This window comes from Paralichthys olivaceus, chromosome 23, assembly GCF_024713975.1.
Source record: "Paralichthys olivaceus isolate ysfri-2021 chromosome 23, ASM2471397v2, whole genome shotgun sequence".
In the NCBI taxonomy this organism is placed as follows: Eukaryota; Metazoa; Chordata; class Actinopteri; order Pleuronectiformes; family Paralichthyidae; genus Paralichthys; species Paralichthys olivaceus.
The window spans coordinates 10,856,575-10,881,638 of NC_091115.1; the positions used below are offsets into that span (position 1 = coordinate 10,856,575).

At 40.9% G+C, this 25,064-nt stretch overlaps 1 protein-coding gene across 1 annotated transcript; it reads right to left on the reverse strand.

The window, feature by feature from the left end:
* Nucleotides 1-1,721: 1,721 nt before the first annotated feature.
* LOC109632913 (protein phosphatase 1H-like) lies at nt 1,722-23,498 on the reverse strand. The gene is made up of 10 exons (XM_020092460.2): nt 22,930-23,498; nt 16,123-16,309; nt 14,844-15,215; nt 13,151-13,263; nt 12,857-12,941; nt 12,055-12,173; nt 8,880-8,943; nt 7,446-7,553; nt 5,939-6,090; nt 1,722-5,544 (listed from the first exon to the last, which is right to left on the reverse strand). The coding sequence occupies exons 1-10, from the start codon at nt 23,316-23,318 to the stop codon at nt 5,397-5,399; spliced, it is 1,737 nt and encodes a 578-aa protein (XP_019948019.2). The 5' UTR covers nt 23,319-23,498; the 3' UTR covers nt 1,722-5,396.
* Between the last annotated feature and the right edge of the window lie 1,566 nt (nt 23,499-25,064).

The following is a 25,064-nucleotide window of genomic DNA, read 5'->3' on the forward strand; positions in this document are numbered from 1 at the left end:
GTGGATTTGACGCCGACAACTTTTATTTTCCATCTTCCGCGACGCAGCGAGAGGGAAGAGACAATAGATCAGGAAAAATCGTGAGTGAAGAGCCGATGTGGGATTTTACATTTTACGCAATCAGAGCATGTGAGTTTAAAGCTACTGTGGCTTTTTAAAAAATCGCTTTTTAAACTAAATGTTTCAACAATCACTCTTTGCCCTCTGATATTTCTTAATCCTACGTTATTATATATGAGTGCACATGTTAAATAATGTCTTTGCGGTGATATCTTCCATGCGTAATTGGATAATTTTGATGCGCAGAGTACATAATTCGTTTTCCTTTTTCCTCTCATTGTTTATCATAGTATTATTCAAACTCCGTTTTAAATGCCACTTGTGTTTAGCTGAATCCTAATGCCACTAGGCACATTTTGGGGTTGCAAAAAATAAGGATGAACGTCGCCTGTGCTTCTCAGAAACCTATCCACGCACGCAGGACTCCGGCATCTTCTCCCTGCCATGTGCCACTTCCACTGAGGTCAACCGAGGAGATCCACGGGTGTTGGAAATGTGGGGAAAGGTGCAGGGGGTGTTTTTTTATTTTTCACAGTCAGGGTGGGGTTTTTGTCTCGCTTTATTGCGGCCACGTTTTACGCGCACGTCATTTCTTTCTCTCCCCCCGTGCGCTTTTACGCACAGCGACACAGGCTGAATGGAGATTGAGGCTGAGACACTGGAGTGAGAAGATCTTTCAGGAGGACGACAGAAGGCGAACAGCTGCTGAATAAAAGAGACCAGGCGCTGGCTGAGGTAGTAGTTTGTGCTGTTGGTCGGGTTGTCACGTTGCCCCCGTTATGGAGATGACTGCGCAATCTACTGCCTTGCCGGCGCTGGTGACTTGCGACAGAGGAATGGAACTGGATCGGGATGAACTGAATGGAGAGTAGCATGCTTCCACAATTATCAAGTGTTAATTATGTGTGAGCTCGGACAGATATTCTCATTTGAAACACATTCAAAGCTAAAATATCTCTTGCTTTTTACATTTTTAATAAAGCTTATTTTAATGGCATCACATGGATTTGTGTTACTTCTCTCCAGGTCTTGTTTCAATTTATTTTCAAGCCTCAATCCTAGGTGGATGATATTGTCCAAGAGTCGGTATGTAAATCTTAAATATTTAATTACAAGTATGAATTCAAAATCCTACTTAAGTTTCATTATTACTGTTATTCAATTTACATGGACACCAATATTCCAATAGTAATCTCATTAAGACAATAATCTGAATGAAACACCGCCATGTAAACAGCATATTCTGATCCAGAATGAGGTCATGATCAGAATAAGTTATATAACAATAATGCAGATTTAGTCACATTATATAATAATGTATAAATCTTAATTGGATTCAAACATCATATTTCACAGCATTTTGTGAATTCGACATTTTACCAAATGCTTGATGTCATAATCTCCTAAACATGTAAACAGGAATGTGAATGAAATATTCCATGTTGGTTGCCATTGATTTCCCAAAACCTTAAACCTGGGAATACGAGAAAAAGAGCAGCTTTTTCTGCTCCTCTGTCTCCTCTTTCGTTTCTTATTCAGACCAAATTGAATTGAATTGATCGGATGAATGATTTGACCTGGGAGAAGAATGATCAGGGGAAATATTGATTGGGGGCACCTAGCTTAATTTCTTTCTTTTTAAATGACACACACAACTCTTCTTTTTACATTGATCTTTAACATTTATTGTCTTTTTTTTTTACTTCTGGAAAAGAAAAACTAAAGATAAACAATGATTTTTCTCCCCATAAGTCAAAGTTGCACAAAGAAACATTAAAATATTTCATTTGGACTTCATAAGTTATATTTGTCTTATACAAAATGTACATTTCACATTCACAAACAAGAAAGGTTGAGGTTAGCACAATGGTCACTTTAAATGGTTCCCCACTGGGCTTTAACTTCTCATTTACTACAGAAAAAAACCTCCAAGTTCTTCTCATTTTCCGATAATGTAATCTAAGGTAGAAAAAAAAATCAGTGGGTAAACTTTAACAACATAGCAACTTGAAAAAGGGGAATTCTACAGTCGGGCAGAAAGGACAAAGCAAAATTTATGTCTGATTTTGAAGCACACACTAATCCACTACTATTTATGGACAAATGTAATGGAACTATAATAAACCATCACGAAGGACCCGTCATCCTTATCAACCACTCTTTTAACAGCATTTCCAGTTTAACTACACAATAGTTGAACCTGAGTTGATGTGCAGCAGTTGAGTGGCACAGTAGGATGAGAAAAATAAATTATATCTTCATTGTCTGACATTCATCTAAGATTAAAAAGGCGTAATGACGGGTAGAAGGATGAACATTCAACACATAGTCTGGTTCCCCCATTTATGCTTTGTTTTAACACGGGTACAGTTCAAAAACATTCAGCTACAGTCTGGCTATTTCAATTTGTGTCGACCTGGAGCCCATGTTAAGACAAAGCTAATGTGGCGGCGGGTCAGTTTTGACTTGAACAAGTAAATTAAAGCAAAAAGAAAAATGAATAAATTGTTATATAGCAAACAAGTTGGAAAACTCAGCAACTCAGAAGCTACAAGAAGCACATAACTGATATTTAAAATATTTCTCTTCATGGAATGTATAAGAGGAAAAGTGCACCATATGAATTTCAGGTAATTGGAAAGGACTGCTGCTTGTAAGAGGAATGTAGTAATGTAATAATTGTCGACTGCAAAAAAAGCTAAAGATGATAAATAGCCCATGCAATGCAATGGCACATGTCAAGAGACTCAAAAGAACAGTTCAACATTTTGGGGCAAACACTTTGTGGCTGAGAGTTAGCGGAGAAGACTTAGCTTAGCATTAAGCCTGGAAATGGTGGAAAAGTTCGTCCAGTCTTTATACTATGCTACACTAAGATAATTAGCTGCCAGCTGTGGCTTCATGCGACCAGGCAGACCTAAGTAGAATCAATCTTACAGGTGTACAAGTGTATTTCTCAAAAATTCAAACTACTCCTTTAACAATGGCTTCCTCATCCTAGCACTGCACAATTTTTGAAATGAATGTCTTTGGATTCAGTCAATCACCTGGACTCCCTGTTTTTATACAAGGAGACGTACGCTGCCTTCAAATGGGGTCGTGTTTACAAGCAAGGATATTTTTCATATTCCCAATGGCCTCATCTTTTCATAATTAGAATCCATGTCACCATTTCCTTACAGTGGTGGTTACTTCATAGGAACACAGCGTTTAGGAAATGGACCTGCAAACCATACACACGATTTCACAAATGTAACCAAAAGCTCAAGATTTCCATTTGAAGGCAGCAATGAATTCCCACTTTACACTCGAGCCTAAAGTGCTACTCCAAAACTCGACACATCAATTTTACAGTTAAAAAAAATCATAAAACATAAGCAATTATTTTTTCAGTCAAGGTCTTAATCGTACCGTTGTGGTTTGTTTATGCTGTCAATCTTTTTTTTTTTTAACTCAGTTCGGTAAGAAACTTCGGCAAAACTTGTTATCGATCCTCTGCAGTGTAAGTTTCTCCTTCCCCAGACAACTCCTCGTGTCCTGCTTCTTATTCGGTGAGTCTGGCTGAGCACAGCAGCCTCCATGAATACAGAATAATAATAAAGGGAAGGGGCAAATGCTCATATTTGCACGTCAGTTTCTGAGGCCAAGACCGTTACAAAACTGAACAAATTTAATTCGTGATGCTTTTCTTAATGAAATGCAGTTAACAAGATGAAAAAAAGTTTTTAAAAAATTAAACATTATTTGGTTCCCTGTCTGGCCATTAGGGTTTCTGTTTCATTTCATTATCTTCCTTTACAATAAATCACATCAAGCTATTATGCTAAATGTCTGGGATGCTAATATTCCAAAAGGATCGAACAACCTAATAAATATATGCATGGTTACGGCACATTAACAAACAAATAACATTACCACTAACTCTTGGATACGGTACAGAAATGTAAATTCAGTCCATATAAAACAAACTGCAGCGTAAACCATTGCACCGTCGCTCATGTTCCCAGGCCTACAATATATCACTGCATGCACTGACACACAATAAATCACTACATCCAAACACAAAACGTCATTGCTCCCAAACCTGTTCCTCTAAAGACAAACGCGATCTGTATCTGACTCTAAAGCTTCTGAAACATGCAGAACATGTTGAAGCAACAGGACGATTCTGTCTTTGTCTCTGTGGAACTTTGATTCTGCTTGATTTCAATTGCGTTTCATGATTTTCAATATTTGCCTCTTCATCATTACATGTATCATGGCTCCTACGATGAGTAATGTGGATCGGCCTAAAGTGCTACTACACTGCTGGGCAAATCATTTAATCTAAAGTTTAATCTTTCACTGTTTAGGAATTTTATCTTGCTTAGAGGCTCAATTTGGAAAGTTAGTCTTAATAGTATTAAATCTTGTTCCCTGCGTTCAATTAGAAATAAATTTGAGTTATTTGCTGGGAGTTCGGTAACTATCCACATTAATCAACATCAGATTAAATGACTTGGAACAGTGAACATTTTCATTCTGAGTGATCAGTTTTCATATCAAACTTCATCAACCAGATCAAACTATGTCATTCTCCTGTCTGATTATCATAGGTTCAGATCCTCTAGTGAGTTTTTATATTCCATCAAGAAGGCAGATTCCTCATCAGTCTTGCTACTATAAGCTGGACTACTTCAAGTCTTCATCTTCTTTCTTCTTCTGCTGCAATCACACGTTCAGTGGGTCTTCAGCAAAATGATCCTTCGTGGCCACACTGTGGCGAAACTGCACCTGACCTGTCAGCTCCGTCCAGTCAGGAGCTGTAGGAGGTATTCTTTTTATAATAAACAAGTTTGACTGTGCAGTATAAGGAAAGAGGGGAGTCAAATAGAGGGTAGAAAGAGGAGAAGCCAGGTATTGTCCAGCATTCAAAGAGAGGTAAGAGAAGGAAAGAAAGAAAAAGGTCTTTTCTTCATTCTTCATTCGGTTGATTCACCTATTTTCTATTTCACATCTCTGCAGAAGTTCAGGGACAGTCACCTCAACCATCTTACGGAACTGCTTTTACTCACTACAATCCTTGATCTCAAATTATGAGTTAATCCTCTGACACTAAACACATCACCTGAAAAAGTAGTGTAGACTACTTCCTCTGATCCGCCCAATTGGTGGCTTGCTGAGAAATCAAGCACCAACAAATCTACAGGTCGCATCTGAATTTGGTCTAAGGAGGAAAATAAAAGTGCAAACGGCACAGCGGAAACTGAAAGGGGATTCTTAGTTCAGTTCTGAGTTGGTTTAGGAGCCTATAAGCCCTTCAGGGTCCTTGAATGGCAGCATCTCTGTCGGACTCCTCAGGGCTGACGATTGCCGTATGTGAGCGGTATGATGAAGACCGAGATATCGTCTCCGGAGCCCAGGCGCTCGTTGGTGATCCTCCAGCCTCTGTCCCTCAGCACGCCACGGGCTCGCATCACCAGGTCCTGTGCAGCCATCGTGTACCTGGACAACAGCAGGAACGATTAACAAAGCCTTCAGTCCCTTAATACTGCAATATGACTACCTGATATGAAACCGAGGCTTATTTTAAGCTCTCTGTCTGAGCACCCTCTGGTAATCTAGTCAGTGATGGTGGTCTGTGATGTAGTAGGAATACTAGACTTCAAATAATGAGAGGGTACTTGACTCTCAAAAATATTTGAGTTCAATAGTTCAATGATACTGAGAGCAAGTGGTAATAGGCCAAGGAAGGTGGTAATTTATCTTTGAAATAGAAACTGAGCCTGTTGAATAAATCCTGCGACACAGCTTTCACATACAGGCAATTTTATCTGAGTAAAAAAACTCTCAGTGGAGAAAAAAGCGAGGAGAAAGAGAAGGAAACAAAGTGTCCCACCTGTGCAGGTCATCAGGGTCACAGTTGGCTAGAAAAGTCGTAACTGCCTCAGCTACTTCCTGGTTGGAGAGGACGTCCCAGAGCCCGTCTGTTCCCATTACCAGCACATCATCAGCCCCGTGCTCATACTGGGTCAGGTTATACACTTTCACCTGCACGATAACCACAAAACATTAACGCTTTCATATAAAAAGAATACTCATTAATACTCATCTTAATAGAATGTAGATAAAAGCAGCAACAACAGAATGAATCATGTAATTTGCCTCCTTGTTGTTACTGGTTTTACTTTGATGCTCCATCAACCACTGAAATGTTTCCCCGTTTATCTTTAATGACTAATAAACAAAACTAAGAGTCCCTGGCCATATGCTAACAGCTCTGTGAGGCTGGTACCTGGCACAGTGGGGCTTTGACTAACATACCAACATGCCAATTACCTCAAAGTGAAATATTTTTTTACTGTACTAAAATCTGTGCTGACCGAGCATCTACACAATCTGATTAACTAAACGCAGTCTCCATTCACTCAGAGCTTTTTCAAAACTTTGACGAGACGTGAGCATTGTGTTTGTGTGAGACAGGGAGGCGAACATGGAAAGTGTTGAGAGGCGTTAGGTCTTTCGTGTGAACCTGGCATGAACCCGGGCATTAATGAATTAAAGATTAAGAGGAGAGCTCTGGGAGGAAAAGTGCAAAACTCTGCAAGTCGAACTACATCGAAAGATGAAAGCGCTTTGAAGCCAGACAGTCAGACAGGTGAGCTTGAGTTCTCCTGAGGCAGAGGACCTTGTTCAGACAGAGGCAGCAAAATGCTTCTTGTGGTGCAGATATGACAGGGTTAGAAACACTCATGTGGCAGAAGTCAGACAAGGTAAGGAGTTGGGGCTGGAAAGATAAGATGGAGGAAAGACGAAGGGATTCTGTAATAATTGTACCAGCTGCGGGAAACAGCCCAAGTCTGAGGGTTAGCAGGTTTAAGGAAATAGATGCCAACAGGTTTACCCACAAGTCCTTGTGTTTGGAAAGCGTAGCATGAGAAAATGAACGTAGGCCACGTGCAGTTGAAGCGGATATAATGCATTTGTCAATGTGTTCTTGACTGCCTGAGCCACAGCTACATTTACAGTGGGATAACGAGACATTAAAGACTGCTCATGAGCACAATGTCACTTTATCCTAAATGGCCTAAATACAAAAAAGGGAGAAGGATAAAAGGAAATAACTTATAAATATTGCATCTTGAAATCTTGAAGTCTTGAATTCTTAAAGCAGGAGTTTGGTATTTTAGGATGAACATGAGAATGCTATCAATCTACCAATCTGAGCCAATTTTCCAGAATGTAAAATGATTTCTTTGACACTCAATCAGCCAACACGTAAAAAGTTCTAAATATGTATACATGTAAAGTTAACTCGCCTTCACATTGTTTGTCTTTTATTCTTTTTATCTGCAGTATGTGAATGTGAGTCAGCAGGTTATTTGCTGCAGCGCAGTGGCTCTTACCTCGGGGCAGCAGGACAGAAACGGCTTGATGTAGATGTTGGAGTCGTGAACTTTGAGGTCGTGGTCACCGAGCCCACGGGTCACACCGATAGTGGCCAACACCCGAGCCTGTAAAGTAGAGTTTTCATTTTAACAAAGCATATTTATCAGAGGTCGGAAATAAATTGTAATATTGACCCTACTTCTCACTGGATTAATAATGTCAGCAAATATTTTCCGAATAAGTTTATAGCCCCAATTATTAGTTTTAAGTCTTATTCAAAACAGCATGGTGTTCATTTAGTAAACTATGTTTCCATTTAGAGTAAAATAGACGATAGAGCACGGTATGAATCCACACACCCCTGCTCCTCAAAACACGGTGCCAAGATGGCGCCAAACTTAAGGCTTCAAAACTTCAGTTAACAAACCAATGGGTGACGTCATGGTGTCTACAAGGACTATAAGCTCTCCCACCCACTCATGTAGGTGGTACAGCTGGAAACAATAGCTGACTACAGTGTGTTGAAATATAGATTTGCATTTTAGGGCAGATTTAATTTCCTGGTGTATAGTTTTTTAATTGAGTGGGTAAATATAGATGCCTAGATGTCAATTTGCTGCTGGTTGAGTTTGACAAGAAGGAAAATCTAACATCTGTTGAATAACATCAGGAGTAAATTAAGTAAAATCAGAATCAGACAGCTTCTGCTGTTTTCAATTAGTGCTGGATATGTATTGTATCCACCAGCAGGATCTCAAACAGGCTGATCTCTCATTTAGTTTATTTTCCTCCATTGCATAACTGATTAACACTACACTCTGCACTAAAGGTGGCTTGGTTGTATGTCTGTCAGTCAGGCAACAGATATGTGACGTTGTTAGAAATGTTAAGTATCCAGAGGTTACTGAGACCCAACAATGTCACTGTTCTGTTCCTTTAATTATCAACGTCTTTTTCAGTCTTCTTCCACCCTTTCATTCCTGTGTGGATTTAAAAGGTTCCTCTCGTTCTGATGAAGACTTGTTATTTGTCTCTTTGCATCAAACTGAGCTGTTTGAACATATGAAACAAACCGACATGACTTGGAGCTTTTTGTGTAATTTGTTTTTGTGTTTTTTTTCTGTATCAATCTCTTCCTCTCATTTATCCCACCAGCGGCACCAGCGGGAATTAACTTCACGTCTCGAAAAGACGACATCACCATCCCCTGGGTAGTGTGTGTATTAGACATGGCTACTGGAGTGAAACCGATGGACCGACTCTCTCTAGTGACGGTGTGCACTGACACACACACTTACACATCAGTTCACCCACTCTCTGGATAGCTGGCAGGCATGTAGTGTTTGTGTGAGTGTATCAGACTGACAACATTAGATCTGATGATTTAGTTTTTCTCTACACCTCTGAATGCCTGGCATGGAGTGGACACACACGTGCACACACACACTTACCTTTTTCCCTTCACCATATATTAGTGGGAACTTGAGGTCTTCATCCTCAATGGTCTTGTAAGCCCTGTGTTTAAAGATAGGAAAGATGAGTCTTACACTCAAATGCACTCTTAGAAAAAGAGGAACACAGAGAGCAAATGCAAATGCTTTTCTTGTGTCACCCTGGCTATGGTGGCCATTTTGGATCTCCAGGGGATCGAAGTCAGCACTTTCTATTCCTCTATCACCCGACCTAATGTAATACAACTGCCACCAGTCTGACTCCTGGGCCATTTAGTCTCTTACTTCATCTTATTTCTGTCTCTTACTTCATCTCAAAACACAATTATCATCATTCATGCAATTTATCTTTTGATGAGAAAACTGAATCAAAGCACTGGTCAATACTTTTCTTTCTTTTTTAAATAAATCAAATGACCACATGCGTAATGTGAAGAGTGACTAACCAGCTTTCAGTACAATGTTTTAGATTCATTAAACATGGCTTTACTGTTCACAACCTGCCCAACACCAAACACCAAACAGACAACGTTATTGGGCAGCTCGCTGACAAACTGGAGTCTAATCAGCAACATAGCTTCATATTCCTCTGTGGAGTTGGTGGGAACCAAAACCGGGGCTAAAAGAAGATTAAATATTGTACTAACATTTGTTGTTTGGTTGTTTCATGGTTAGTATAGGTGTGAATAAGTAAACAACACCTACTATGTTGGACAAACTTGATGTATTGTCAAAATGTCAATGTTGTAGTTACAGCTCGTACTGCTTCCCCCAAGTACCAATAAAACAAGTATGTTGCTTTAAGACCATGTCCTTCTGTAAAGGCGTCAGATTCTTTGTTCTGTCTCCCATTGTTAAAGTTTAGTTTTGAAACTTCATTAAACTGGGGGAGTACATTATTAAAAAGAAATGAGTGCAGCAGGAGCTAAGATACTGACTTATAATCCTTGTATGGTGCTCAGCTCCAAAAATGCACTTCCCAAAATGCAACTTGACAGCATCTCTTTGTAAGAACCTCCCCATCTGGTAGCAGCCCACATCTCTCAAAGTCCACACCACCTCCTCTTGAATAAATAATAATGGAGGAGGATTATTAATACACTTAAAAGTGGGAAACAAAGCATCTGCCAGTTTTCTTGCAGATCTCCAACACTTTGATTTTGCCACAAGTCTCAGTGAAAGAGTCTGAAGTGCAATAACAAGTGTTTTGCTGCTGAAACATTTAGAGAGAAAGCGGGGGGAGGGGGGGTCGTTCTATGCACAAGCAGACAACAAAAATGAAGTTGAGGTGCACAAATGGAAGCAGAGGATCTGAAAAAACTCTTTGAAATGGAGCTTTGATGTCAGAGTGACAAGACTCCATGGTTGACGCTGATGTACTTAAACCAGCCCAATTAGACTTGGCGTCACCAGTCAGCGGAGAATACTTCAAACAGCTTCATATCGGACCGGGGTTTGATCCCTTCGTCAGGCTGCGTCTCTCACCGCTTATTTGTCTGTCTCAAAAACGAGATGTGTACTTTTCACGCACAAACACAAGTCAGTCTTTCTTGTTGCCTTTGTGCCGGAGAGGTAGAAATACGACGTCTTCATCCATCAGCCGCCCTCCCATCTTGGCTCGTCAAATGTTACATCTCTCATAAAAGAGAGACGAAGATGAGTCACACGCTGCACTAATTTATCTTCCCAGTGTCAAATCTGGAAGGAGAGGAGGCTGCGGAACGTCAATACTCATTTACGGAATTGCACAGTTTACATTTTCGAGTTTACTGTTTTCACCTTCTCAAATGTGAGGTTTCAATGCTTTATATTTAAACATCTTAAGGGTTGAGAACTGTTGGTGAGACAGAACAAACGCATCACATGACTGTGGGCTGAGGAGAAATACTGATAAGCACTTCAGCCCTTGAGAAGCTCCAGACGAACACTGTCATGCTCAAGGGCACCTAAACAGTTGCTGCTTCTTGTAAACAAGCCACGGTGGCCACAGGCACAGTCATTACAAATCTCTCGAAATGATTCTGCAGCTGCCTCAGCCTGTGACCCGGGTTAACCTTCAAGCCGGGGGGATTTGAGAATGAGACATTAAAGGACAGCTGACATCGCTACTTTTTTGATGTCAAATAAGATTAAAGTATCTTATTTATGCATGTGTAGTATCTTGTACAGCAGCTTCTCTCTGGCCAATAATTAACATTTGCCAAATGTTCCTTGATAACGCAAAAGATTTAATGTAGAATTTGATCCTTTTGAGTCACTTAGTATTATCAGTTGTAATCTGGATGGTAAAATATGAACCACGTCTGTGTTTACGCATCTTTTCTCACGTGACGTCTTTCCAGCAAACCATGCAGGTTGTAATGAACATGAATACATCTGCATTTACGTACAGTATCTCTCTCCAAGCTAAGCTGTTGGTACGACGTTCCCTCAAAATTTAGTGTGGAGCAAAAACTGAGCTAAAAGAAAAGTAAAAAAACTGACGGGTGAGGTGGAAACAAACAAAACTCCAAATGACTGTGTTAATTCTGGTATATGTAGAAATGAAAATCTTCAAACATAGACAAAATGTAAAAAAGACACCAAACTGCCTCCTTGCATCGATGCTAAGAGAACTGTAAGAGTAGTCCTCACAGTGGCACAGAGGCTGGCTCTGGAGGGGGCGGCCCAATTGTGAAATATACATCACACACCACAGTACACACACAGAACACTATGTGCCTCAGTGTGTCAGCGAGCGAGAGCGAGTGTCAGTAAAAAAACATCTCATTACTGGCTTCCACTGCAGCCACAATTAAACAGCATGGTGCCAGTCTCAGCCACGTAACGCTGCACATACAGGACCATGTCTGCTGCAGTATCATTATATCGAATCAGGTTATAGCCTGCTCCCTTGTTACATCTCTTCAGCTCTCACTGTGCCGAAGAGTCGAAGCAGCAGTAGAGGAGAAGCTCCCAGCGTGATAAACAAATGAGTATTGTCTCATTTAAAGGTGGATGCAGCTGGGTTGCAATCCCAGAAAATGAGCTTTCGTTTCACATCCTAATTTGAGATAATTCGTGGTGAGTCAGGCTGTTCTCTGATGAAGTGGTCTGCCATTTTTAAGTGCTCAGTGAGAATAGTGTGTAAAAGGAGAGAAAATTAGAGAGGCACAGGGAGACTGAGGGGACTCACCACCCGTTCATGGTGAAGTCTCGGTAGAGCATCCTCTTGCCCACCTCCTTCCTCTGAACTCTCCGGGGAAATTCCAGGTGCGTGAACTCATTTCCTAACAGGTGAGGCTGCATGAAGCCCTGGAGAATAACACAAGGATGGACTTGGAGTCGATCACGCGGACTTTCATTTTATCTGCTTATCTTCTGCACATTTAGCCATCGCTGAGTTTTTCTTGGCCTTTGTCGCTTCACTCTAGAGCCTGACTCATACTAGAATAGTGATATCAGAGAAATACATATGTACATGTATGTTCAGGCTAGTAGTCTGTATATAAAGATGGACGACATGATGGCTCCGCAAAGTAAAGCCTCCTGGTGGTTGGCTGCAGAATAGGTCATAAAACCTGCATTTTCGTGCACGGAGGAGACAGATGGCTTCTGTCAATTTAGGTAGTTCTATCACACTGATGAATGTTCACTTTTCCAGTTTGGTTTTAATCATGCTATAAAAACAGCGTGAAACGTCATGATTGATCGTGATTGGTCAAGCGAGTCCTTCGCAGCTCCATTCTCTGGATCACTACTGCCCAGACCCCTTGCTTCTTAGCACAAGATGGCAGTGTCTGGGATATTGGAATAAGTGGAGCTGCATCGTCTATTTTTATATTCACTCTATGGTCAGGCTCTATTTCACTCTTACTCAGTAGTGGAAGAAATGCTCAGATCTTTTACGTGTGTAAAAGGGCCAGAGTTTAAAAACACCACATTACAAGTCATGTATGTATGGAGCTGTGTTAGACATAGACATATGTTTTTCTTACCAGGAACTGGAGTCGCTGTCGCTCTGATTCTGGTGTGAACTCTGTTGACAGGGGAACGATCTCATTGTTTCTTATAATGATAGCCCTGCAGACAGATGCAGAGAGTGGGGAAAGTCATGTACATGCAACCTTACATTAAAAAACAAGCAGCTGTTTACTGGGACCCCTCTCTCTGCCCCAGCATGCAGATGCGCTGCCATTATATGTTCCCCGGGGTCCTGAGGGTCTACCTGCAGTGTTATTAACCCAGCGCTGTTCACAGAGCCTCTTATTTATGAGCACAAGAGCACACACCTACTGTCACCTGCATTCCCCACATATAGTTTTCCTAGCAGGTAAACCACAGTGAGAGCCGTGCATCCTCCTGTGATGTTGTAATCCTGTTTCTCCCTCTCGATCTGGGCATCCTGGGAAATAAAAGAGACAGAGATGAGTTTTTCAGTCCCGGTTCCACAGGGTACAGCTAGAATGCTGAGTGCTGCTTCACACTGCCATCTAGTGGTGATACTCAGGGGTCCAACACCTTCATCAGCATCAAATTTAAGGATGTAAGTTGATCAAAACAGAATAATTTACAAGTTTAAAGCAGAGAGATGGCAGGACACCAGTAAATTTACTAACATTAAGTAAAAAAATACATCAAAAGAACTTATTTGACTTTATATTTTAGCATAAAATATTAAAATTCAAGCCCTTTCAATGACCCATGTGTAAATATGTCTATTTTAAAAAACTGTCAATAGCTCTTACTTTAAAAGATTTCAAAGACTCCCGAGTGCTTGCAGACACTTTGGTTTATAAAGATGGAAAAGGAAATGCACTGAATCATATAAAAGACTGTTCTGTTTTGGAGCATCAATGTAGCCATTTCTTCTTATTGCATTTGATTTAAAAGCAAAAGATTTAAGACATTAAGCGAGATGCTGCCTTTGAACTAGACAGAGCATCAGGAATCCACAGTGTGATGTGCAAGGCTGAGTGGCATTTCGCCAGGAGGCATCATTTTATAAGCTGCCTCTCTGAAGCCAGATACCAATTTGTCAAAAATAAACCGTGAACAGAGAAGCTAAAGGTTGTGGTTTGTGTGCGTCTCTGCAAAGTGTGTGTTTTAATATGTGTGGCTTCTGGTTCTCAGGTTAGATTATCAGTATTTGAGTAAGTGCAGCTCCATCAGAATCAGTATGCTTTGTATCTATGTAAATGTTTACTGCAGAAATATCTTATTTTACATGTGATGCATTTAAGTGTAAATGATTATCTAAATGGGATTAACGGAGCCCCTGAAGGAACACAGCAAGACATTTTTTAGGATACATTTTTATTCCTACATCATAACCTATAGTGCTATATTTGCATGTGTCTCATCTTGAAACCAAGGATGATGATGTTTTATCTCATTAAGAGTGATCTTTTGGGGGGGCATTTTTGATTCAACATTATTTGCTTTTATAATTGATTTATTTATTAATAATTTAAATTATTTTATTTTGATTTAACAGTAAACAGAACAAATACTTTGGAAATATGTAACCAGACCCACTAAAATACACAAAAGAGAAGGAGTACTTTTTTCATGGCAGGTATTTTGAATGCTTATATTAATAACGCCTTTGTTCTGTTAAATATCCTATGGAATCATTTTACATTCAGATTAAACACTATGACGCGCTTGTTCAAGTCATAAAAACGCAGCTAATGTTTGTGTCCTGCAATGATATTTCAAAATATCATAGCTGAAGGTGGATATTTTTAGTGTGGAGCTTAGAACAGAGGAAATTAAAGCGGTAAAATGCTGGTGACAGGCCTTATCTTTGAAGGCAGACAAGTGATCCCTGCGAGAAGATGATTAACACTATTCTGTTACCACACACAACATTTCTCTGCATAAAAGCAAGTAATAACAACAGGGAGACTTTCAGTGAGTGTGAAATCTTTCAGGACCGATCGGGATGAGTGGATTCATCATGACATTCTACCCCTCTCTCACCATCTCTTTGAAGGCGTTCTCTATGGCTCCTATCACCAGGCTCTCGTGCTGGATCTTCTTCTCTGTGAAGAAGCGAGGCGGTGGCGGGGTGTTGGACGGAGAAGCAGGCGCCCCCGCGGCCCCACGCAGTGAAGCGGCCCGGGTCAGGGATCGGTGAGGGCCGGGGGTGTTTCCCTGGAGGTAGGGGTTGCTATCGGGCTCTTCCCCAAGCAAGGTGGGAGGTGGAGACGCCTGATTACGTAAGACCTCGATAACGGCCTGGAGCTGGCAGGCGATGTGGTGCTGCAGCAGACGGGAGGCGACGACGGCTGCACCTGAACCAGCGTGACCATCAAACAAGGCCCAGTAGTGGAACACCAAACCTTCAGCGTCCTGGAGACAGGGTGGGATGGGAGGATTAGCAGAGAAGCAAGTAAAAATAAACATCATCATGCTGTCATGTGCATTTGGTGACAGAGTCTGTGCAAAAGCGTTTGAGCTGCTGTATCGAGGTCCTTACGATGACACCCTTGACCAATCATGAATCAGTCTCAGCTGTCAATCATGAAGTTTCAGACCAATTGCATTGCATCAGTTAACTAATTTCAACTAAACTCACTGGAAGAATTAGCACTTGAAAAAACATCAGTGTGACAAGAACTATCTGAAATGATACAGCTGAGCTTCCAGGACTTTATTTGACAAAGAATGTGCATTCAAGGTCAATTAATACCAGTGTATTAAAGTCCAGAGTGTGTACCAGAGTGTGTGATGACACAGGCCTGACAAAGCATCGACAGAGAACCTTGTGCTCTCTCCCCCTACGGAAAGGAATGAAGAGATAAGGAGGTTTGACCTCTGTAGTTTCTACACACAGTTGGACAGAGTGAGTCATGATGTTTTCTCCTGGTCTCTCCACTCACAAATGACTCACCCACATTATGAGTTCAACTTACAGCATCAGCCACTTAACTTCTATGTATTTTCCTTTTTTTATTTCTAAACAACACTTACATTGTCCTTACGATGAGCTGAAGAGCTGCTTCTTTTGCCAGATCAATGAGATAATTGCTCATAATGCAGAGAGATCGTTTTCTCTCAACATTGATTCATATGGGTTTTGATTTGTTGACATTCATCATCACTTTGTATCATCTGGGTGTGGTGTTGAGATCATACTCTAGGTATAAAAATGACATGAATCATAAATCCTGCCTCTTCCATGGTAGTGGATTGGACGTGGGCCAATTCAAAAGTCAAAGTGCACGTCAAATACATTTCTCTCAGAGATGGTACTTACTTCCTCCAGCTTGTGCTCCACATGGAGCCCAAGGCCCTCTCCGTTGGGCAGGGAGTTGCGTCTCTTGGCAGTGGGCGTCTTGCTGGGCGTTGAAGGAGGGCAGTAGCTCATTGGCCTCCTTCTGGCCACTACCACTGTGCAGCACGCCTGGTCCTCATTTAACGCACTCTTACCAGCATTAATCACCCTGTGAGAGAAGAGAAAGGACAGTGGACATGAGGTTGAGTTATATTTCAGGCTTTGAAGGTTAGCTTGTCTGTTTGAGGTCCTCTTGAATAAAAATAAGATATACACTTTTGGCACGGAGGGTTCCACTTAAAATTTTGCTACAAGCAACAGATGCACAAATTGCTGTGATTTGTCAGTCAGACATCTGTGGTCTGGAGGAACAAGCAGTTGAATGAAAGCCGACATCAGATGCTTTTTGTCGGATGAAACGGCGCAGTGGTCTTTCATGGTTATTATGGCTCCCTGCAGGATCACAACAATTAGTCAGAGCCGCAGCCCGAGGTTCATCTCCGTTCACCCAGTGAAGCAGCTGGCTGCGTATGTTTAATGTTCCCGATGAAGATCAAACGGGAGCGCTTGTTTGTGGTACTGCTCTGCAGGGACAGTCCGGATGCTTCGTGAGAGACACTTCTGGGTGAATTAGAGGTCTTTGTTCGTGTGTGAGACACATGCTCAAAGCTGTGTGTGCGCGTGTGTTTGTGTGCGTGTGTGTGCGTGTGTGCGTGTGTGTGCGTGTGTGTGTGTGCGTGTGTGTGTGTGCGTGTGTGTGTGGTCTTATTCAGCCGGATCCGTCTCTTATTTAAGCATGCAGACCACAGAAAGATGATGTCATCACCAATTAACAGTCAAAAAGTATGTGGATGGCATTGACATAATATGATGTCTCCACTTCCGGTTCGGCCACTTTGGTCAATTTTTATTTGTGATGTTGTACAAATGATAAAGGAAGTTGACTGTTTTCCCCACAGCTGACAGAATATGAAACAGCTATGTTGTTTTTTTTTAGCTATGCCTAAATTACACACTCTTAATGGTACTGGAGCCAGGATGTTACACATACTCGGGTCATGAGTCAGAAACATATGCCTACCTCTCAAAAACGGGTTGGACCACTCACCAAAATTCACCTGACATGTTTTCATTATTTAGATTTTTTTGAAATTCGTTTTGAAAGAATTGTGTCCTGCTAAAATCGTTCAAACTTTTTTTTTTTTTTTTTTAAACTGACAGCCCTAGTTGGTTCTCCATACTTTTCCCCTCAAGGGATAAAATGTAAGAATTCCTATTTACTTTTTGGGTTTTAGCGCAATCACAAACACTGGAACATTGGATAACTGGAAAGTTTCAAAGATTCAATTTATCTAAAATATTCTGATCATTAGCAAAAGGGAAAAAGGGAAAAATGATAAAATATGCTATTCTACTAAACTTTGTGTTGAGCATGATAACACAATCATAGGACATGGAAAAAAGGTAAACTTCAGCATATAAGCATTGTCACTGTAGGCATGTTAATGTCTGACTTTGTTTGCAGTTTCCATAGACTGTATATATAAATTGACAATATGATGGCTCCTAAAAGTGAAGTCAAAGCCTCTTAATCCGCACCTGGTGGCTGGCTGTAGTATCGGTTAAAAAAACAACAATGAGTCTATCAAAATACCTATCCTCAATTAGCCTATATTAATGGCCAATAAGGAAGTATTGGTCAGACTCATAGACTGTATAAAATGGTTTCTACTTGCATCATGTAAAAATGGCTATAAACACAAAGCTCCCCTGCTTTCTAGTAAGCAAACACCTTTTTGCAGCACCAAGCGTTTACTGACCAAATCAGCAAACCTGCAGAGCAAGAGCTACTGATAGTGAATGCAATAGCGGTTCCCATACACGGTGAAGGGAGGGAGATTGTGGAGACAGTTCTGATGAGACTGGCAAGTGCAACAGACATCTCTGGAGGCTGTTGTGAATGTCTGTGCGAGTTGAGAAATTGGCATGTCTATTTATAGCCTCAGACTGTGGGATGTTTTCTGCAAGGCAGCATCGGTGACTGGTTCTTATCCTCAAATGCTTGTTAACATCAGAGAGAAAGAGATAGAGAAGGACAGGTGGATGAAGAAACAGACACAGAATATGTGCTTTTAATATATTTTAGACATTTGGCTGTTGTTCATTCTTTACAAGGGTTAATGGTTAAATGTTTGGTTAATGGATGTTTAATTATTTATATTTCCGCATATGTTGTGCATTACATTGTGCCATGCACTCTCTTTTCCCACAATGGCCAAATAATCTCTTTAAAGCCTTGAGTAGCTGTCCACTGCATCTGTAGAGATATACTACCTGGGTTTCAAGACAGAGAAGGGGGAGGTGAAGGGAGGGTGAAGAAGAAAATGTCTTCCTCTATTTGTGCAATGGTTAAATATGAGGAGACCACAATAATAAAAGCCTTTGTAGTGTAGAACCCTATGATGTTGATATATTTTCCATGCATATTCTTAAGGCACTCACAATTGACATACCTCAGATTTGTAAAATGTTTTGCTGTTTATCAAGTGTTTGTCATTCACACAAAGAAGAGTTTAAACCACAGCCTTCACTCAGGGGTAAAACTCCATCTTTAAACTTAACAGAAATAATAATGTGAAATTGATCGCTTAAATCAACTGATGAGAACAGTTGGCTTTCTAATCCAGCCATAATAATAATATATAATCATGTTTTTGGACTAAATTATTCAGACTAAATTACTAGTCAAGAAAATAATAGGGATGCTGCTCATGAAAATAAATAAAAAGGAGTTTCACTTTCTTTTGAACAACCATGTGGAAAATCAATGTGCATTAAAAAAACTGTTTAAAATTTTTTAACAATGTCTTCTGGTCTTGAAGGAGCTAAAACTTGCACTGCTTTGGTCATAATCTGTCATTCGTCATGCATAGCATAAAAGCCATTATGTCCAGGGAGCTGGTTTTCACTCTGATTACTCAGCTCCAATTCAAACCTTATGCGTTGAAACTGCATAATTACAACAGCAAATGCCCTCATGGTTGATACTGCCATAAAACACTATGACACATCAACCACTTTTGAGCTTGTGTGATACACTGAAGTCCAGGACCCTGCTTCATTGAATCCATTGTTAACAAACAGTGACGTGACGGTCTGCGGCACAAACAAGCATTCATGATAAAAATACACATTTGGGTGAACTTTTGATATAAAACTTCAGTAAAAGCAATTCTCATCCTTCATGCAACCACAGTGCATTTAATTTAATAATCCCATTATGTTTTCATGAAAGGTGCAGCTGGTGCCATTGTGTGTCTGTGGCTGGGAGTACTCCTGCGCCTCATTTGTCCTCATTTCACCATTTGCACGGAGAACGATCGCCATTTTCTTTCCCTGCCTACCAGATTTTTTGTTTCATTTGGAACAATTACGTTTCGTCCTCCATTAGGAAAGAAAACCTAATATTCCCTCCATTGTCAGACATCTAATTCCCTCTTTTTTTCCCCTCCACCCTCAGCAACAGATTCTGGGCCAGACATTGGCCCGAAGGATAGAGGAATTATTTGGTGAAGCACAATGGTTGAAAGCGTTGTCTCTGTTAAATTTGGAACATGAAAGGAAGAATCACATCAGTCTTGCAAAGAGTACAAATTTAGTCTTTTTGAGGGTTTTGCTGAGGATTGCACACCACCTGATTATCAGAGATATGAAAGCACAACGGCAAAGTGAGAATTTGAATGCAGCCTCATAATGAATGGGTTCAGATATGTTGTTCGATATTAGGGTAACACTAATGAGATTGTAAGGCACATCACTGAAAAGACAAATAATTTACATCAGCTTCGACATTTGCATTGGTTGAAAACTACTATGTCCGCAGCAAATTTTGTGTTTCTCCTCGACTCTTAGAAATGAGAACCCTGTAAATGGTATAAAAAAGCTCACGTGCCAAAGTCAGCTGCCTCATCAGTTTTTTGATTTGAATGAAAATGAAAAATGGAAGATCATACCTTGGCCTTGGAGTAACACTTGGTAACTACTGCAGGATTGAGATTTTTAAATGGAAACGAAAATATTTGTATATATAGCATAGTTTACTATATTTAGCATAGTAACATAAGTGCATGTTCCATTAAACTTAAAACACCATCATCCAAACTCTTTATACACCAACTCTCACACGTTACAGTCCAATGTGCAACTATTTAACATGTAGAGAAATCCAAACCCCGGCTCCCCCGACAGCACAAGTAGTATAAGTGATGAAAGAATGGATGATTAAAAGGATTATCCCAATACTGTTTATTGTTAGTGTCTATGGAGAGCAGTGAAGAGGGACGACACGTGAGGTGAGAGAGGCGAGAGCCCAAACGGCTGCTGTAATGACAACATGAGAGGCTTTAATTACAGTTAAATACTGATACGTGCTGAACTCATTAACCACACTGGTCCCAAAGAGACACTTCCTGCCTGCTGTAAGTAACAGTGTGAGTGTAATAATCCAGGGGCAGAGAGGAGAGGAAGGGATCATCTATTTCGAATGATGAAAAAAATGGTACAGGATCAGAGAAAACGTTATATCCTGCAAAAAGACCTGGACTTTATGCAGGATGATGTGATGCACCGCTTGAATTGAGGAGACACAAAAATATCACCTGTAATTAGGAAGTATAGGAGGCAGGTTTACACATGGGAACAATTATCATTATCAGTGAGTATCGACATCTACAGTAGCATCCTCTTCTCATCCACTTTCCTACTTATGCTTTGGTGCAAATGTGAAATGTCATCCAGACACATTAATGGTATTAGAGTGGAGAGAGAGATTGCTAACTTGGAACTGTCCTTTGTGATCCATTAGAGACAAGAGGACAGGGAGGAAGCTGGAAAAATCTAGATTGTTCTGTGTGAATTAGCTGGGGTGTAGGTTTATCTGTTTATCATCAACTGTTTTTGAGGTAATGTGTTCAAAAAGAACGCAACAGACACACAACCACATTCAAATCAAGTAACATGGTGGTGAAATAACGATAGACGGGATTCTCGAAAAGTAATTCATGCCAACTATCTGTGATCATATTCCACCACCGTGCCCTTACACAACTGCTGACCTTCCACCAGTATTTACCAGCACTGTACATTGATCATACTTTGATTGGTGCTCCACCCAGGTGAAGTTCAAACCAGGACCTCCCTACTGCTGTGTGCCACCACATGCAGGCTACATCCTGCAAACACGCTAATTATGATGTTAACAGAAGCACAGCATGTTAAAATATTTCCGGCTGCAGCCACATATGAGCCTCTTTCGGACACGACCACTGAAATATTGGGTACGGAGTTTGCCTTTCACATTTGAAGAACGCAACAGGATATTATCTGGGTCAGACACATTCATAACAACAGGAAAATGTCCAGAACATTCAAGTTAACAGTGCTGCCTGGGTAGAATATGCAGGAGACTACAGATATCTCATGTTTTTGTTTACGGCATATCGACACCCGCCTCGACCCTTATCACCAACAGCTCTAAAATGTTATCCATGGTCCAAGGTGACATCTTCGTCAGCATTTTATACGTGTACGGCAACTCTTTTTCATCCTGAGATGTTTGGGTTCTTTTAGTTTTTTCCGTTTTACATCCGCCACGTGTTAGAAACATCATGGATATGCCAACTCGCCTTTTTCCTGCTGTATTCTCACACGGGCTCACTCGGACATTTTACTAGTGGACTGGTCGGAAAAGTTCAGAAGCAACTGATACGGATATTCACGTTCTCACTAGACTCCCTCTGGAAAATTTCAAGAAAAGGTCAGAAGCAAGCTTTAAGTATATTCTTAAATCAGAAACTTCTCTATAGACCAGCGTCTTCGCTTAATCTTAATCTTTACTTAACATTGCACATTTTTATAATCGGTGCTACATATTGTTTCAATACTGTTTTATTCTCATGTTTATTTTTTTCTTTAAATTCATCTTCTCATCCCTGTTTTGCATTTAACAATTTGTCACGAATATTTTCTTTAAATCACAACACTACCAGCTTTAGTGTGCACACTTTGAGAGCACACTCAACAAAGCCTTTATCACAACTCAAGAACTTCTATTGTATTACGATAATGGATGTTATCCACAGTTGTAATTTTGTAATTGCAAGACTAAATGTGTGCATTTGTGGAACCAGCTCTGACAGCTTTTTGTAACAGGTTTGTGGAGGAGCCTATCTGCGAAGCCTAAACAGCTGTGCACAAATTATTTACTGCTATACTGTATGAAACAGCTGAAGGCAATGACAGACAAAAACAGAGGCCAGTTCTTCACTAAACTGCATCTAGAGACTGGTCAGCAGCACAGTCTGAAGTCTGCAGAGCCAGATTATAAAGTTGGCTCTTATTGAACTGGTTTATGTGGAGGCTGGTGACATGCAATCACACACTGACACAGAGAGAGCCACAAATAGAGCACAGTAGAAGACATAATACCCAGATGCTGCTGGCTTGCACGTGAACACCAGCTTGAGGGCTGTGATCCTCTGGGTGGCTGTGGTCGTCGTTTTTAAGCAAGCACGCGATTTCAATGTGGTGCACAGCAAAGGGAGGGTGCACGTAACCCAGAGGGGGTGCAGCTGCAAGGGGATGGGTGCAGGTCACAACAGGTGCAAAGCCGGAGACGGTGCACATGCCTGGGGTAAAGAAGCTGACAGCTCCTGGGCCTCCACAACACTGATCTCAACTGTGGAGAAACCAGGAGCCGCTGTGGGATCAGCTGCTCCCGTGGCTACTTACTCAGCGTATCCGGTGGCCCACGGTAATCTCCTGGTTTCCTTCAGGATGAGGATGGGCCGGGAGATGTGGTCCGCCGAGCACTCGACCTCATCCGGGGACAGGCCGAGGAACTCGGGTCTCTTGTACTGGAATTTCAACGGGAGCTCGGAGCCGGGGTTGCCGCCTCCGCCGGAGCTGCCCCCGGCCACGATCCCGCCCATGAATCCGGCCACGGCGGACTTGACCCGGGTGAGCATGTTGGTGGCGCGTCGCGGCGGGTTGTCCGTCGGCCGGTGCGCGGAGCCGCGGCTGCCTTTGCCCGGATTCCCCCCCAGCTCGGCCGCGCTGGTCGACGACAGGCTCGGTGGAGAAGAAGCGGAGGAAAGACCCTCAGATTGTCCGGGTTTCATTCATCCAGAGCGGGGACAGGAACCGCCACCGGAGACCTGGGTGTTGAAAGCAGCAGCGATGCTTTAGTTAAAACCCCGCACACCCCCATGAAGACTCGGTCATTACAGCTCGGCCGCCGTGAACGCGGAAATACACTGAAGATTAACGGGTCATGTGACACAGCCACGGATGAACACTGCAAAAAAAAATTTGAAATAGCAAAAATAAAATGACTAATACACAAGATTACTAATGCATAAGAATAAAAAACCATTGATTTGAGCCCTGCTTTTTATGTATATGTATTATTAATTAAAATTTTCAACATCAATGATGAAGTGGAGGAGCACTCCTTAATTTTTTATATTGGAACACGTAAACCACTTCACTAGTAACAAGTTATATTGATGTAGTCAATAATTACATTGATTTACTCTGAACAACATTTCAAGGGTTGACAGGCTACAGATGAATGATACATTTTTTTACAGTGCATGATAAGCAGAGATTAATAATGGTCGCAGAGCAGCAGGTCAAAGGTGAATCAGACCTGTGGTCATTACACATGTTATAGAAACCTGAGGGAATATTAGATTAAGCTCAGTGCAGGACACTCTGTTCTTGAGTGAACCATCCTTTCCTTAGTTCTAATTGTAGAATTTTCCTTTTAAACTCACATGGCTGGTGTCACTTGGTCCTCGATGTGTTTGTTGTTTCCCCCAAACAAAAGTCCTCAAATCTTAGCTCAGAAAACAGCAGACTATGTTATTCCACAGCAACAATGTTTGTTTAATGCCCCCCAATATCCTTTTGCATGGAGCCCCCAAAGTCCCTTGTAACGCCCCTGGAATTTGGGCTTGAGCATAATTTAGTGCGGCACATTCATTGAAATATGACTACTGATTTCTGCTGCTGTGTTTCAGCTCCAGGACGGTCATAAACTGAACTGATAGCCTATTGTGATGAATATAAAACTTTAAAAGGTATATTATTTTTTATTATTATCCAAGACAATTTTTTTGTCTAGGATATATAGCGACATAAGAATGCTGGTATGTGACTTTACAGAGGGTTTATAACTTGACATGGGTTTATTGTTTGTTATTATATAGCAAATGCTACAAATATTATTTATGTGTTATCAATTAATAATAATCTCCAGAATAATTTAGCCATTTTCAATCCAACTATCAATGCATCTGTTCATCAACAACCTATTCACATTGACAACAGAAATTATTATTATTATTCATTGTTCCAGTAAAGAATCCACTTATAAATAACTTATGAGGAAAACTAGTGCCTCATCATTGGATAATTAACAGTTATGACTGCAGACTTAATAGCTCATTCTGCTATAAATAAAAGCCCTTTACTTATTATTAAAGACTTTTATCACCTGCCACCAATGCACTTGATAGGAGCCGTAATACATACATATTCCCAGTAGATAGAGCCATTACACAAAAGTAGTTGGACGACTTATGCCACGGATAAAGATCTTTTTTTTTTTCAGTGTGTATTTAGGAAAAACTTCAGATCTACATCTGTAACATAGCAAAAAAAACCGGAGTAGAAAATCAGTGTTCATCTTATGTCAATAAAGTCGTCATGGAACTTGGCTGCGGGTCTGGGTCATGTTATGATGGTGTGTCCTCATGTTGGATTTTCTTTGAGGAAGCTCAAAAACTTGGCTTGGTGCCAAATATGCAAACTACTTCATGGTCTCTGCTCGGCAGCTTGTGTGTAGATGTTTGTAATTGACT